General features: G+C 33.0%; 1 protein-coding gene across 1 annotated transcript in view; it reads right to left on the bottom strand.

The window, feature by feature from the left end:
- Window positions 1–17,055, bottom strand: part of AP3B1 (adaptor related protein complex 3 subunit beta 1) — a 338,444-nt gene that overhangs the window by 206,660 nt on the left and 114,729 nt on the right. The window contains exon 7 of the mRNA XM_027863441.1: window positions 11,433–11,615. Coding sequence (XP_027719242.1) covers window positions 11,433–11,615 — 183 coding nt within the window. The remainder of the gene's footprint in view (window positions 1–11,432; window positions 11,616–17,055) is intronic.

Genomic DNA, 17,055 nt, shown 5'->3' on the forward strand with positions numbered 1-17,055 from the left:
AGATAGATAGATAGATAGATAGATAGATAGATAGATAGATAGATAGAAAGAAATGGAAACAAAGAGCTAGAGAAACAGAGACAAATATGCAGCCTCAAAATGAGTTTCTAAAAATTCCTGACAATTAGAGCTGCCTAAAAGTATAATAGGCTGCCTAAGAAAGTAATGGATTTTCCTTCCTTTAGGTCCTTAAGCAAAATCTAGAAGACAGCTATTGCAGAGATTATGAGAGGACTCTCAGTCAGGAATGGGGTTGTATCTGATGGTCTCTTAGATGTCTTCCAACTCTGATAATCTATGATTTATTCTTTTTTCCTCTAAATAAAAATAAAAACAGGCTCTGCCTCACGGGGAGCAGGCCTGCTTGGGTGCATCACCCCAGTAAATGCCTTTTTTTTACCTTGGAAAAAAAATCACACATCCATTGTTTGTTTTCAGCATTGTTTAATCAAAGTCTATCACTTCTGTAGACTATGGAAGTAGGCTCCCATTAAATAAGTCTGTAACTAAAAAGCAGCACTGCAGTTACTATTACTTGTATTGTTGTAATTGTAATTACTACAACATTAGTTAAAACCAGGAGGTAGGACTATGTTTTGCCCTGAGTCTGACCAAGAAGGATAAAGAACAACTTTAAGTGTCACTAGTTAAGACATAGATAGCTATTAGAAGGAACAAAAAAAGAAAAGAGAAAAAAAAAAGAAAAGAAAAAAGTATATAAGGAAATTAAAAGAAAAAAGAGAAAATGGAAGAACATAAAAATGCTCATTTGTTCAAATGAAATGATGCATGTAGTAATTTGCAAACATTTGTTATTATATAGTCATCTTTTTCAATGGGATTCAGAGAGTGACTTGTCACAAGGTTATTTTGTATTTAATGTTCAACAGACTCTTGTGTAGGTGAATAAAATAATACATTTTTTTTGTAACTGAATAAAGGCAAGTAAACTTGCTTGGTCCAAGTTCGGTAGCAGAAATGACATCAGGGATGACATGAACTTCACCTTGCTCACACAAGATTTTGATCTCGGCTAGCTCTCTCTATTTGGGAAGATTTTGTTCTGCAAAGAGAGATCGTAAGTATTTGGTATGGCTCCATCTATTAAAAACGTTAAGTTTTTGTGATCAACACTATGCCCAAACAATTGTAAATAAAGGTTTCGTCTGACATAATGCTACAATTTCAGTACAGTTTACTTGATGAATTCTGCAGAATATTTTGAGACTTATATTGCTAATGAGGAGATTTGTCACTTCTCAGTTAATAATACAGCTTGCTTCTGATGTGTAATTTTAATCACCAGTCATGTCTTGCAAGATATTTAGGTAACGCTAATTTTTTGCAACCTGAAATTCAGTGACATAGTGGATAAAGTACTGACCGTGGAGCCTGGAAGACATGAGTTCAAATCAAGCTCTAGATACTTACTAGCTATGTGACAATGGGACAAAGCATTTAACTGCTCTGTACCTCAGTTTCTCCTTCTTGAAGTTAAGGGGTTGGATTCGACCTCTTAAAGTTTAGTCTGGCTCTAAATCTATGAAGGATGAGGATAAAGAAAAGACCATGAGATATGGCAACTAAATGATCATTGGTAACTTGAGGGAGAGCAGTTTCAGTATAAGTAAAGTCATATCAACAAGCATTTATTAAGTACCTAAAATGTGCACTGTTCTAAGTGCTGGGGATACCCCCCCCCAAAAAAGGCAAAAAAAATTAGTAAGATTGGAGAGGGTATAAGAAAGCGTGAGCAGAGAGGAAATGAAAGCACCAAATGCTAAATTTTTTTAAGGAAATTAGCTGAGAAATAGAGATATAATACAATAACTACAGTACTGAATACGGCACACTTTAAAGAAGGTTTTCAAATGGATAATCTGAATCAATGTCATTTCTCCCATCCATTATCCATTTCTCATTATTTATTTAAAGAGAGTCAAGGCTTAGTTATTTCAATCTCATGTCATATCTTTTTTTCAATAATGCTGTTTTCCCAGCTGTGTACTTATTTTGAACTTTTCTCAAACAAGCTGGTGGTCTGACTATATATAGGCAGTTGATTCAGGATTGACTCCCACATCAATGAGTCTTCTACTATCCATTAAAAGATGTTCATTGTTCATCAAATCCAGCACCTACTGATTCTTTTCTCAACTCAAGTATTCATGATATAGAAGTGTGAGGCTTGTCTATAATCTAACAATCTTTGACCTATGTCATCCCCGATTCCTAATATACATTTTCCAAAATAATTCACAGTACTCTCAGCTATTCTGACCTTTTCATTTAAGACACTGGGTGTTAAAGCATATATCCATGAAATTTGGAGTCTTACTTAGCTATTCTTAGAATTTCTCTTTATTTGCCATAGGAAAGAAAATTGAATAAGCATCAACTACGTGCCAGGTACTGTATTGAGTGTTTATTACAAATATTGCTTCACGTGACCCTCACAACAATCCTCCAAGGTAGGCGCTGCTATTATCTCCATTTTATAGTTGAGGAAACTGAAGAGACAGCTGTTAACTGACTTGCCTAGGGTCACACAACTAGTAAATATCTAAAACCAGATCTGAACTCAGGCACTTCAGTTTTCAATCCATTTAATCACCTAGCTGGCTCTATATTCAAAGTTGGAGCATAAATTTCTGGTATTTTCGTAGTGACATTTTTACAAATATTTTTCATGAATACTGTCACCTAAAGTGACTAAAAGTTCCAAGAAACACTGCTTATTGTTACATTTGGATGCAGGATTTAAAAAACAGCTCCACCAATGTCTTTCTTTGTCTAAGATAGGGATCTTAAAGCCCATCAATTTAATTTTTTTAAATTTCCATATAATTAGTTTCCTTCCCAAAGTTGTTTTTTATTTTATGTATTTTTAAAAACATGCTAAGAAAGGGTCCACGGGCTTCACCAAACTGCCAAATAGGACTATGATACAAAAGAAGTTAGGAATCCCTGCTCTGGGTGGTATCCATGAGCCAGCCTTCCATTTAATTGTAATTCTTTCTTTCTTAGTTGATTTATAGTGAGGATTTCAAAAATTACTCCTATAGTAGTATAAGCTACAACTACAGGACAGAAACCTCACATTCAGAGTTCCAACACTCAAATTAAAATGGGAAAATTACATAAAAAGTAGGTGATTCTTAAAGGCTTCTTTTGTCTTTCCTGACACTCTAGCAGAGATCCCTGAAAAAGCCAGAGGAGGCAGGGGCATGAGTGCTGCATATGACTTATACCCATCTCCTATTTTTATTTTATGGGTTGTCAGGACCAAAGAATTCCTCACCAAATAGCCAGGCTACTGGTAATGAGCATCTCCATAATTAGCAAGGCTGGTTCTCGGAAGCAGACACAGTAGCTATTTCATCTGAACCAGAGGAGAAGCCTTTCTAGCATGACAAACCTGTTGGAGCCTATATTCCACTAAGCATAGCCTTCAAGATGTCTTGGTCCCCTCCTCTAAGGCATGGGAATAGTTCTTGGGAGATATCTTTTAATAATAAATGATTTTTAAAATGTCCCAGGAGAGGGTGCAAGGTAAGAAAATGTAACTGGGAGGAGACAGTCTAATTGCAAAACAGAAATACAAAAAGAGATACACAAATACACTCATTCTTGGATCATGGATGAATTACTATGAATTACATGAACTAATATATCAAATTAATAATTTTTCTAAAGCAATGCCTACAAAAGAGACTTCTTGAAGTCAGTCAGTTAACCTGCATTTATTAAACAACCCTGGTAGAAAATTTTATTCATGATTTTGATGTGCAATCTATAGTTTAGCATTCCTAATTCGCTATCTACTTATAATCCACTTTCCAGTAGCATTTGAGAAAAAGGAAGACACAGGACTGGTCTTAAATTCTGATAGCATGGGAAAGTACAGCCAAGGTGGCAGAATGATAAGAAGCAATGTGATGAGCTCCAATCTAAGAACACCTCCATAAAAGGTGCAAAGAAAATGCACCAGAATGAATCCTGAAGGGAAAATTTGAAATAGTCACAGTGAGTCATTTGTCTAGCCCAACTCACCATAGGGGACAGGAAGCCAAGTCTGTGGACACTAGAGACAGGTCTAGCCAGAAGCACACAGTACAAGTACTTCAGCACCCAAAAATAGTCTGTGCACACCAGGGAGAGACAAGGTCCCAGACCCATTCCAGGTCATCACCAAAACCACTGGGGTACTGGACGGGAACAGGTACAAACTGGCAGCTTTGTCACCCACTACCCAGGCCATAGTTTTGAGTCACAGATTTAGATCAGAGTGAGAAGGGGATTAGCACATGGCAGTGTTTATGGTTAGGGAAAGTATACAGAGAAAGGAGGAAGTTCAGAAGCCAGCAACAGCAGCAGTGGTATGTTTTAGACCACAGACTCAGAGTGGGTTCTGCACAAATTTACTCCAGGCTGCAGAGGAATAATCAAGGAAGGAATCCCAGAGCAAAGAGCTTTCCAGCTCACTAATGGGGGCAGAGTAGCAGTTTAACTCTCCCTCAGACAATACAGGACTATGGGGGCAGCAAACATCAGTGATGTTAAGTTACTATAAAGGAGTAAAGAGCTTTGACTATGATATGCCAGTAGGTAAAAGATGTTCCAGAAGGCAAAAGATAAGGGTTTTTTTTATTCTGAACTTAACATCAAATAGAATGGGCATTTCTATGTACATGGCAAAAACAAAAAATACAGTTAGAGATCTTTAAAAATGGCTTTCTTGTCTTTTTTACATATAAAAAATTCAGCATACAACTCTCAAAGCTGTCCCACTTATCTGTGACTCTGGTCTTCCTTCTTTTCTCTTCTAGGCATTTTTAAAAAAAATGTTTTAATGAATCTCCTTCTTCTCCATCTCTTCCCCCCCTTCTCTCCCTGTCTCTGCTTTCCCTTCTCCCACTACTACTACTAATGTATCCCTTTCTCCAACTGCAAAGACTGAGAGGAAAAAAATATTCAACAAATATATAACAAATATGCAGTCATGCAAAACAAATTCCCACACTGGCCATGTCTAAAAACATCTATGTTCTTTGGCACTTTAAGTCTATTATCCCTCTGTCCAAAAGTGAGTAGCAGACTTTAACAGTGGTCTTCTGGAATCATGGTTGGTCCCTGTATTGATAAGACTTGCAATGTTGTTTTTTTTACCATGTTCTTGTATAAATCTTTGTTATGCCTCAGCTCATTTCATTCGGCATCAATTCATACAAAACTTTCTAGGTTTCTCTGAAATCTTCTCTTTTGTCATTTCTTATAGTTCAGCCATATTCTACTACATTAATATGCCACAATTTGTTCTGCCATTCCCTAACTGTTGGGCACCCCTTTAATTTACAGTTCTGTTCTATAACAAAAAAAAAAGCTCCTATAAATATTGTCATCCAGAAGGATCTTTTTCTTACTCATTTTCCCTACTATTATTTTGAATCTATGTTTATTTTTTAGTTACACTGTAATTTTAGAAATCTTCTACAACACTACATATGGTAAATCTTAAAGCTCCATGGGACAGTATGACTTATACTAATTATCATTCTATTGCTAATAATACCTACTCTACTAAAACTCTTCATCTAGTCTGCTCAGTCTTCTTTAATTTTCAGACTGTGAGGATAACTTTAGAAAGTTTTATGTAACTCTCATTAAATTACCTTCAATAAAAAGATTTTTTTTTAAATTTTAGTATTCATTTGACTACAACTATGCATAACATCTTCAAATTATGAAGTGCTGAGTTACTGGGTTTGTTTTACTTAGCCACTAGAAAAACACAGAGAACTAGGAATACATTTAAGCCTTTTGATTTTAAAAAAAGATTTTAGTGTATAATATATTTTACATTGAAAAACAATTGTTTTTAAATAGAACAAAATATACTTTTCAAAGTATTTCAAACATAATAGAAAGATACATACTATCTTTTACATAAGTAAATTTTTCTCGATCTATGTGACTCATAGACTTTATTTTATTTTATTTTTTGCTTTTTGGTGAGGCAATTAGGGTTAAGTGACTTGCCCAGGGTCACACAGCTGATAAGTGTCAAGTGTCTGAGGCTGGATTTGAACTCAGGTTCTCCTGACTCCAAGGCCAGAGCTCTATCCACTGGACCACATACCTGCCCCATGACTCATAGACTTTACAAAAGAAGTAGAGATAAAATTACATCTGTCATAATAACTAAATTTCCCAAACCAAAAACACCTAGATCTGACAAAACGACAATGACGTATTAAAAAGCACAATTTTCTTTTCCTGAAATTGGGACTATCCATAATTGATCTAATCACATTATACACCAAAGTTATATAGTTTATACTACCAGCAATATAGTTCAGTAAGTAGAATTAAGCATTAAATATTTAGAGATCAAGCTCTTAAAGTTTATTGAAACTCCATGAAAACTTTTTACCTTAGTTTCATTTTTTAAAATACAATAGATAGAAATGACCCTTAATAAGTTGAGACCATTAGTAATAATATAAAAATATTTTATCTGGAATTTTTTAAAAGTTCAAAATTCACAAGAAAAAAAACTGTCAAGCCCCAAAGTCAGAGCTTATGTATAATGAATGCCACTAGTTCTAAAATTCAATTGTTTTATGATATTCATTTATAAGGTTACTTTATTCCAACAAGAAAAAAAAAGTTTTGTTTTAGGTATTTAAGTTTCTGTCTTAAATTGCTTTTCCCCTCACAAATTTATACAGAGGCAACGGTATTTAACTGAAGAATTTTTAAGTCCTTGGCAACTATTCAAACTTGACCCAGAATAAAAAAAAAAACAAAAACTGCATATATTGTCCAAAGAGTAAGGTAAATTTAGGAAAATAAAAATGCAAATATGCGTTTTAGCAGTCTCTTGAATTTATTAACCTAAAAGGTTTAATTTCCATTTTCCTGCATCAGCTTTATTTATAAAATGTCGTGCCCTATAAATATGCTGTTATTTTCTATAGTCAAGCACCCTCTTAACAAATCTTCTCATTAATATGTAAATTTAAAGTCAATCGGTCTTCTCCCTGACAGCGCCATGAATTCCTAGTGCACTGTATAATCGTCTTTGACTTGGCATCCACCATTTATCATCAAAGATGTCAGTTAGAAAAATTATGGAAAACGCAGTACAATTGATATGACTGCAATCTACTTTGTCAACACTTAATTGTTCCTCAAATCATACATTTACATATAAACAACCTAAATACTGATCTATAATGATGTAAATAAACTAAATTAAAAATCTCTTCTGCTGTTTAAGATGCCTAGTTGTATATGATGTGTTCATTTAAGAAGTTATTGACAAAGGCATACATACCAGCTCATCTCAAGTCTTTCTACTAATTTTCAATTCCCAAAGTAATCAGTTTTGCCTTCAAGCATATGAACACAAACCAATGTTAAACTAATTCAGTATATAAAATATTACTTTTTTTTGTAAAGTAGATTAGTTTCGTGATTTCAAAGACTAAATATTCAATCTAATTTTAGGCAGAACAAAAAGCAAACAGCTGATATATTTCAAAAAATATTTACTAACAAAGGTTGACTAGGTTATCTAAAAAAGGGGGGGGAAATTGCATTCCATAAGTAACAGACATATTTTGAGAAAATACATCAAATGGTGCAATGGTAAGATCATCAAACTAAAAGTCAGAAGATTTGGGCACTTGTTCTTGTCCTATCACTTACTGGTTTTGCGACCTTGGGCAAGTCATAAGTTCCTCGAGTCTTATTTTCCCTTCTTCATATCAAATACCACCACTAGTCCTTCCTACTTCATTGATGGCAGCTGGCTATAAGGATCATGAAATACTATACAAAGAAGAGCTTTCAGAACTGATTAATGTATAGATACAAAGTGTGATGATTTTTTTTCACAACTCCATTCCTCATTTATAAATGCTGTAAATTTTTATTTTTAGTCAACTTTTTATTTTTCTTATGCAATTTTTAGGCAAATTGCCTTACTGAAAGAAAATAAATTTCAATTAATATTTAAAATATAAACTCATCATGAGATTATTGTTAAGAAATGTATTTTGTCCTTTTTTGGGCTATACTGTTTCTTAATTTAGCTAAGTATGCAAATTATCCATATAACAGACTCTGGGGGGCTGTGTGTGTGTGTGTGTGTGTGTGTATGCCTATGCACGCACGCGCACAGACACACGAATAATATATATTTTTAAAAAAACCCAGAAACTTAAGAGACCTTTCACTTTTCACTTTTCTGACTCTATGAAAATGCCTGTTTCAGAGTTGTCATAAACGTATATCACCCTGCACTTGTAGAAAACAAAACTCTGCAGGGCTCCTCTCCAAGACAATGACTTACTATAATGTACTCTCATGCATAAAGCCAGCCTTACCACCTACAACACCTTTATAATATTAAAAGCAGAACCTGAAAGCTAAAGATGAGTCCTAGATGTTGTCTAAGTTTCTTCCAGCTTAGTCTAGCTCTAATTATAAGATAGTGATGGGTAAAAATATTTCAATCACCTAAATTAACTACATACAAACCCTAGGAAACAAGACCAATCTGTCCTAGGAAGCTCACTAGACTATCAATGTCTCTGCTAAGTCAACACCTTCCTTCATATGTAGGTAATCAAAGAATAGAAAACAAAATGAGCTGTTAAGGCTTGAGGCAGAGCAAATGGAAGAGAAATGATCAGAGATATGAAAAAGAAAATAACCAGCTGGCAATCTACAGCAAAGGCTATTTTATGATCTGTGCCCATGTAGCACTAGTTTACTATAGGCCTTTAAAACAGATTACATTATTGGAGTTTGTATATATACATCTACACATTCTGCAGTGATGCCCTTAGCAGTTGAGGATGGAAGTTTGGTAGTGTAGGACCCTCAGAATCCTATGAATTGTGCAAAGTTTTCATAAGCCTATAACAAGGAAGTTCGGTATTTGAATAGAGAGCCAAGCCTGGAGTCAGAAAGACTTGAATTCCAATCTAGTCTCAGACACTAGCTTTGTAACCCTAAGCAAGTCATTTAACTTCTGTTTCCTCATCTGTAAAATGAAAGCACCCACCTCGATGGGTTGTTGAGAGGATCAAATGAGATAAATCATAAAGTGCTTAACAGTGCCTGGAAAGCAGCAAACACTATATAAATATTAGCTATTAGCTATTATTATAATTCTCCAATACTTGACAGATGGATTAATAACCCCATCTCATGTTTCTTATGCACATTTACAGAATCCTTTTCTCACAACAACACTTTGAAGTAGTATTATTATTCCTACTTTACAGATTAAAAAACTGAGCAGATAAATGAGACATCAAGTGACTCTCCCAGAGTCATGTATCTAGTCAAGACTAAAGCCAGAACTTGAATTCAGGTCTCCAAAATTTAACATTTAAATCCAGGTTTCCTACTATTATATCACAAGGCTGCTTAATGTTTGCCTTTTTATATTTTTCAGAAGACAGAATAATGAATAAATTGAACTTCCCTTGATTTTCTTAATATTTCTCCTTTTTTGGATCTTTACTAAATAAATGAATGAGTAAACAAATAAATGAAATACAATGCAATTATTTCATATGCTAATGTAATTTACTTTTGGACAAATTTAAAATGCACTGCATAGCACCATGCACTTAAGACAGTTAATAAATATCATTAAATGGAGACAATGATTGTAAAACTAACTCAGGGTAGTAATTACAGTTTTACATATGGATATAGACAGAGATTCAAAATTATACAAGTATAAAAATATACACACATATATATATACATACACTCCCCCACTAATTATCACTGAACATACAACTTAAAATACTTAGTACTGAAGCAGTAAATACATTTCCTATAAACACTTATAAAGTGGGTTTTTTCTTTAAGCTGCTATATGTATCAATGGTCTGATAAACCATTTTCAGCATAGGAGCACATGAAAATTTATCTCATTCTCCAACAAAAACTTATCAGCATTTCAATTTTATTGTCGTGAATATTAGTTATTATTATTTATTAATCATCACTGAATCGAGAGCATTAATGTCTCAATCGCTGCAAATTACTTTGACAATTAGCTTTAAACAAATAATGTTCTAGACGTCACCTCAGAGTTTCGATTGTCCTTCAACAGTTAAAATCGTGATTTTATTACTGTAGAGATCCCTTCCACCAATAATAATCTTTCCACTCAACTTCAAGGAAAAAGTTCTTGAGTTGCTGTAGCCAAGAAACTCATTACTTGGTGGCCAATTCAAAACTTTACTGTTTTGTTTTTACTATGAAAACTACAAAATCAGCATCACAAACATTTTTCAATTAGAGGATACCAAAAAAAATTATCTCAGATTTTGTGTAACTTAATATAAGGCTAGATGCTAATGTAATTTGGTAACTGGAGCTAACTTAGAGGGAAACAATAGTTTCAGAAATGTTACCAACATTTCATCTCAGCTATTTAGGTCTATCCTTTTCTCTTTTTTAATAAGATACCTATTAATCAGCATTAAGTAACTGAGCATCCACTGTACTCATAGATTTGTGCTAGAAGAAACTGTCTGATAGACGACTTTAAGACTATACCAGAGTTTTTAAAAATAAAGCATGAGAAACAATGTGCTACTTTAGTAGCATTTAAATTATTTTAATTTAGTTTTTTTAAGTAATTAATACTTAGTTATATATAAAAGTTGTCTATTTCTACTGCAAACTGTCTTAAAACAAAAGTGGATGAAGTATCTTGTCAATGTAACAAAACAAAAATTGCTTTTTAACTAATCTTCATATTAAAAAGGTAAAATAATTTAATCATCATTAGCACATATTGTCATCCATTTTTGATACGTAATGCCAATACTAACTATAAATTTTATAAAATGAATAAAGATATTAAAAAAACCTAATGTCAGAAGAACTAATAAGTTTCAATCAAATGAGTTAACTAATGGAAAGCATTTTGCAAACCTTAAAGCATACATAAAAACTATTATTATTCAATAATATTATTTAAAATGATATAAAAGAAAAATCGAATTTCACAGCTTTAAGTTACTTTTAGTAGAATAATAATATAATAATATGTGCTACTGGCAGCAAGTGTTCGGATCTGTTTGGACCTGGAAATGACAAGATCATGATTAACCTAAAATTTACTATTTGGCAACGTTTTTATAGATAATGCACAGTGTTGCTCTTAACAGTGACATTTCATGAGGCACCAAACTAAAACTGTAAATATTGTGAAATTACTAATTTAATGAATAGATGAAAGATGAGTTTTTTAAACTGCCAACAAAATATCTGGGTCTTCTCGTTTAGATATACTTCAGTAGACTTAACTTTTTGATATATATTTTTTCAAACTAAACAATCACCATCCTCCTGAGATATTTTACAAGCTGACAGATATGTTTAACACTTACCTCTTTCCAAGGACTCACAAACTGTGTACGTGCATATCGGGTTAGCATGTGGATTATGACAACCTGCCCCCACTCTTCAACATCAACTAGCAAATTACACAGCTTGCGGTAGTTTCTGTGAATCAGATCTATTCTATCTGGGCACACTTCTTCAAAAGCCATCACAACACTTCCAGCTACCAGCTAGAAAAGAAAAAGTATTAACACAATAAGATATACTTTTCTCAATGATTTTGCAAAATGATGTTGTGGCTACCATTAAAATACTCAATGTCACAGAGGTAAAATAAACCGTCAATGTTTAAACAACTCATTAATCAGAAAACTCAATGCCATAAGGAGTATCTTTATTATTTGATATATAATATATAAATTTATAGATATAGATAATAGATGGCAACATAACACTTTCCTAAGATAGAAAGCTTGAAAATTTCCATCGGATGTTTCTGAGTTTCAGTTAAACTGCTTATGCCTGGATCAAATTAGGATTAAACATAAATCAACTTTCCTATTTTTTAAAGTTAATATAGCCTCAAATACACAATTAACAAATAATATGCCACACCAATGAAATAAATCGAAACATTAAATGAGGTTCAACATGTTTTAATGAGAGGTAAATATCAGTTATCCAGTTAACTTAAGAAGAATACTGGTACATTTTGGTATAGAAACTCTTGATCATACATTTAAATAACTTTTCATGTAGATAATTTCTTCACAAAAAAGCCTGCCTGAAATGTTAGCAAAATTTCATCAGAACTAATGCTATGAATAGTCGAAATAGCATATTGGCCAAAAAAGGTGTGACTTTTATAAAGTGAATTATCATCATACCAGAAATACTCTCAATGTGTTTTTAAAATGACTGTTCTTTTCCTAATTGCCTTAATTAATATTTCTCTGTCAAGTTCCATGTCATGTAGAATACCTAACATGATAAGACATCTATATGAACCACTGATATGTATGCAGTTAGCCAGCAATATGATACAACTTTCTAGTAGCAAATTAGTGCCATATTCTTTCTAAACACTGGGGATTCTTCATTTCAACCTCTAAAATTTCCCCAATGACTTAAAGTAAGCAATTAAATGGAAACACAATTTACTGAAATGGCACTTTTTGAAAAATATTAAATACAATGATATTCATATTTTTAGTGTTTTTCCCTGTATGTAGCTGACATTTGGTTTATTAATATGCACCCAACAATACAATTGAAAGAAAACAGCTCAGAATATGGACTTGCTATTATGCTAAACAAGTTTCAAGTCCTGTGGGGATTTTATGAATTACCAATCAGTATAAACGTGAAGTCGCATTTATTGACTCCAGCCCTACCCATGTACTGGTACCTGCTGGTCCCAGCATGTAGGCAAGTCATTCCAGAAAGCAAAGAATTGATTATTTGTGAGAACCAAATCAAAATGTATTATGCTTATGATAATTTTCCATTTTCTTATGTAGAAAGTTGTTTATATCTTAAACATTACTTTTGATATCTACTACTTTAAATCTTTCTTCAAAACAGAAATTAAGAGTTAGGAAACTATCCACAGTTTCCATAGATTAAAATTAGTATCTTTCAAAGATCTCTTAAAATCACTAAACACAGTCCACAGTATGTTCTGACAGGAAAATCTGAGCTCTTCTGAAATGGTAAAATACTATCTGTAAAATGATTCATAAGAATGTATATTAAAATAAATTATTTGGTGAAGGTAAATTTATAGAAAAACAATAATTAGCTTAAAAGGAATCCTTAAATTTCAGATTAAATACAAGATCATTAAATAAATAAGTAAACCTAAATGAATGCATACATAAATGAATGAATTGCAAAGCCATGAGTAATCTTTACTTGACCTCCAACTAAAATTAATGTATCTTTTATATTACATAACAGTAAAAAGTAAAACAATATGCATACTTAGCTACCATATGACATTCAATTTGAACTGGCTAAGAAACAGTCCATAAAAGTTTAAAGAATTTAATTAAGAAAACACTATTAGCAAAAGCTAAAAAGGAACTTACTGTCACTGTTGAAATTTAATTTTAAAAAGAAAAATAAAAACAGATGATTTTAAAATCTACAACTGACCATTCAACAGTATTCATTCTACTACTGTCTTAACAGTTTGAGGCTATATCTAAATGCTAGCAAAACAGTTGACAATTGAAGTTTATTAAATGTTCAATATTCCATAAAACACTCAGAATTAAAACAAAATGATTCACTCAGATTTTAAAACCAAAAAATATTGGTTTCCAAAATACAGTCAGTTAATTTCCATTTCACTGTGTCAATAGCAGCTTTTTTGTGTAAGGGGGAAAATAAATCACTGCAACAAAACTAGCAATGAGCTCATCAAATTCAAATGCAGCTTTCCATTTATGTATTTTTTATATTAAAGCAATAAACATGGTTCATTTGTCTTCCACTGGTTGCCACGTTCTTCTGTGCTGTTGCTATGAACTTCAGCCATTAGCTGCGCTCCAAGGTAAACTACATGAACCATCAACAAAAGTGACACCCAATCTATGGAGTTCATATTTTCTCTAGATTATCTATGCTAGTTGACAAGCTGGTAATGAAAAAAATCACACTAAGCAAATGGTTCCTCTAATAACAATAAATTTTCTATAAAATTATGAAGGGTACAAAACGTTTCCTTGCATCTATTTTGTCATGAATTCTAATTAATGCTGCAAAAACCTGAGAGTGCTGGGTCATCACAAGAAGTGCATCAAGGTTTGATTGATAATATGGTGTAAGCTGGCCAATGCTGCCAAGATTTCCTTCTCTTAAATTAATGGCCATCCCACCTGCCCTAATCATACAGCCCAAATGATATTCCCCTTCTTATTTCAATTTTCTGGAGGCATGGAAAATAGGAAAGATCAGTCATTTATCTTCTAATAGCTGGATAATAGATCTATCACAATAAAACATTTGCACAAACTAAGATTGTTTTTAACCCTACCACAACAGTGGAGCTTTTTACTAACATTAAATCGATAACTTACAAAATCATGCCTTACCCACACATTTTAGCTAAAAACTTGACATACTCATTAAATATCTCTAAGACTGCTAAAATGAAGGAGTAGGCCCTTTGAAACAAATTATTTTTCCCCCTTTCAATAGACATTAGTGTCTTTAAAGTCACTGGATTTCTAAGAATCAACATTTTCTACAGAAAATTACAGATGACGAAAACCTTCTACTCAACTCATTAGAAATAAATGAGACTAGATGACAAATATGAAAAAAAAATAGAGAAATGTGAGAAGACTTGCATGAACTGATCCAGCCAGAAGAGAAGAAACATGATTATGAAAATAATGTAAAGGAAAATAAGGTCATTAACTTCAGAATAATTTTTATGTGTATATATATATGTGTGTGTATATGTGTATATTATATACATATATACACATGTGTGTGTATATAGATAGATAGATAGATACAGATATACATATATATATATCCTGCCTCTCATCAGAGAGGTAATGGATGATAGGTCCAGAAATTAAAATACATTGTCAGAAATAGACAATATGTTTATTTGATTTGCTTAACTGTACTTACTTGTTCTAAAGGAAGGTGGGAAAGGAGATTATTGAGAAGCGACAGCAATTTAAAAAATAAATCAACAAAACTTTGAAAAAATAAATATAACATTAACAGTTAACATATTCTTTAGGATATTACCTCTCCTTAACTCACAGCTATATTATATTGTACTTTCAAATATCTCCTAAGACATTTGCACAAACTCTTAGCAATGAAGTATTCATTGCTGAAAAACTTGTAACCTGTTAATAGCCTCTCACACACAATATCCTTGGCCACCTATGCTCAAGAAAGAGGATTCCTAATTTTCTTTTGTATCATTACTACTACCATGCCCTGCCCCGCATACTCTGGTGAAGCTCACGGCCCCCTTCTGAGAATAATGTCATTAGATGCATAAATTAAAATTAGGATTACAAAGGAAACTAGTCATAATAAAATAGCTTTTAATTTTTTTCTAAATGTTCACAGACTTCAGTTTAAAAACTTCTCCTTTACAGATTGGATGATTAACTAGACCTTTAATTAGATAAATCCATCCTTTCTTTTGATCATTCCTCACTATCCTTTTAAACATGTCACCCCAAACAACAAAGGACAAAAGTAGCCCATGCCAGTTCCTTACTGATAAACTAGGCCTGGCCACTGTTGCCTACCATTTAGAGTATTTGGAGTAGCAATATAAATAGGTACCTCTACCATTTGTAAAAGTAGTAATCCTCCTCTACTCTGGTCCCCATTTATGAGGATCTTATCAAGAAAGTTTCCAAATGATTTTCCTACTCCAAAAGGAACCCTTGGTAACAAGAAAAACCAATCATGGCTTTTTTTTTTTTAAATGCTCTCAGCTTTCCACTAACATATCTCTTAACCACTGTACAAAATCTCAGGCATTCATTGAGAGAAACAAAACCTTTTCTTTAAATATTTGAAAATATTTTCAAGTCTTTTTGTAGCATTTTAATGATCACCAAAAAAAAATTATTTCCTGCTGAATAGATACTAAAATTAGTTCACTCAAATATCCATTTTTAGCAAGAGAATATTGTAGCTCATTTAACATAGTCAAAAAAAGACTTTCAAATCCATTAATTCAATAACCAAAATTAAACATTTTATTTACACTAAAAAGAAATTGAAAACAATTTAGATAAAAGCAAAATAACTTTTGTCTGACATGTACTTTTACCTACCTGACCTGTCACCTTAATCCTTCTACTTAAACACAGAAGTAAAAATATATATATATACATGCATATATATATATATACACACAATATATATATCAATGTTGCCACAAACCACCCATTCTCTCACTTCATCAACCTCTTCAACTACCACAATTACTGCCTTCACGCTACCTAAACCACCACAGGTGGTCTCAGTATTGATCTCAGTATCATCCATAGTTGTTCTACCTCCACAAACCTAAACTTTGAAATTCCTCTCTCCAATTCTAACCTCATATTCCTCCATCTCTCCTTTTGCCAGACTCCTCCTCCATTCATTTTTTCTATCCTTCAATCCCTCCAGCTCCTTCCAGTTCTCCCTACCCATCATCCTCACATGAGCATGATTTTCCTCCCTTCACAGCTGTGCAAGGGGAAAAATCCACCAGAGTCCTGAGGCTAATTCTTTTTCTTAGAAGGTACAGAAATGGTCCTCCAGGCTTAATTGGCTTAGGGGATTAAAGGCTCAGGCTGCTGAAACTGCTTCTGGTCACATAAGTACAAAATGCCACATGGAGCTCCAACTCCTCCCCGATCCTTGATTATTAAGAGGACCACAGGTAATTGGGATGTAAGGAGCTCTGAATCCACTGAAGCTGAATCCACAAGGAGTCCTTGCTGAATATCCTTGTTGAATATTCTTCCCCTGATATGGCTAAGTAAATCAACTTTTTCTTTTAAATTTAAATTGATTTCAAAATTCTCATTTTGTTCCAATATTGAACCTAAAGTACAACAGGACCAGCCTTGTGCAACAGTCCTGATCCTATGGTTGATCAATTCAACTACATGTTACTGTCTCCACTTC

Source organism: Vombatus ursinus, unplaced genomic scaffold (assembly GCF_900497805.2).
Source record: "Vombatus ursinus unplaced genomic scaffold, bare-nosed wombat genome assembly UNPS02014772.1, whole genome shotgun sequence".
Lineage (NCBI taxonomy): Eukaryota > Metazoa > Chordata > Mammalia > Diprotodontia > Vombatidae > Vombatus > Vombatus ursinus.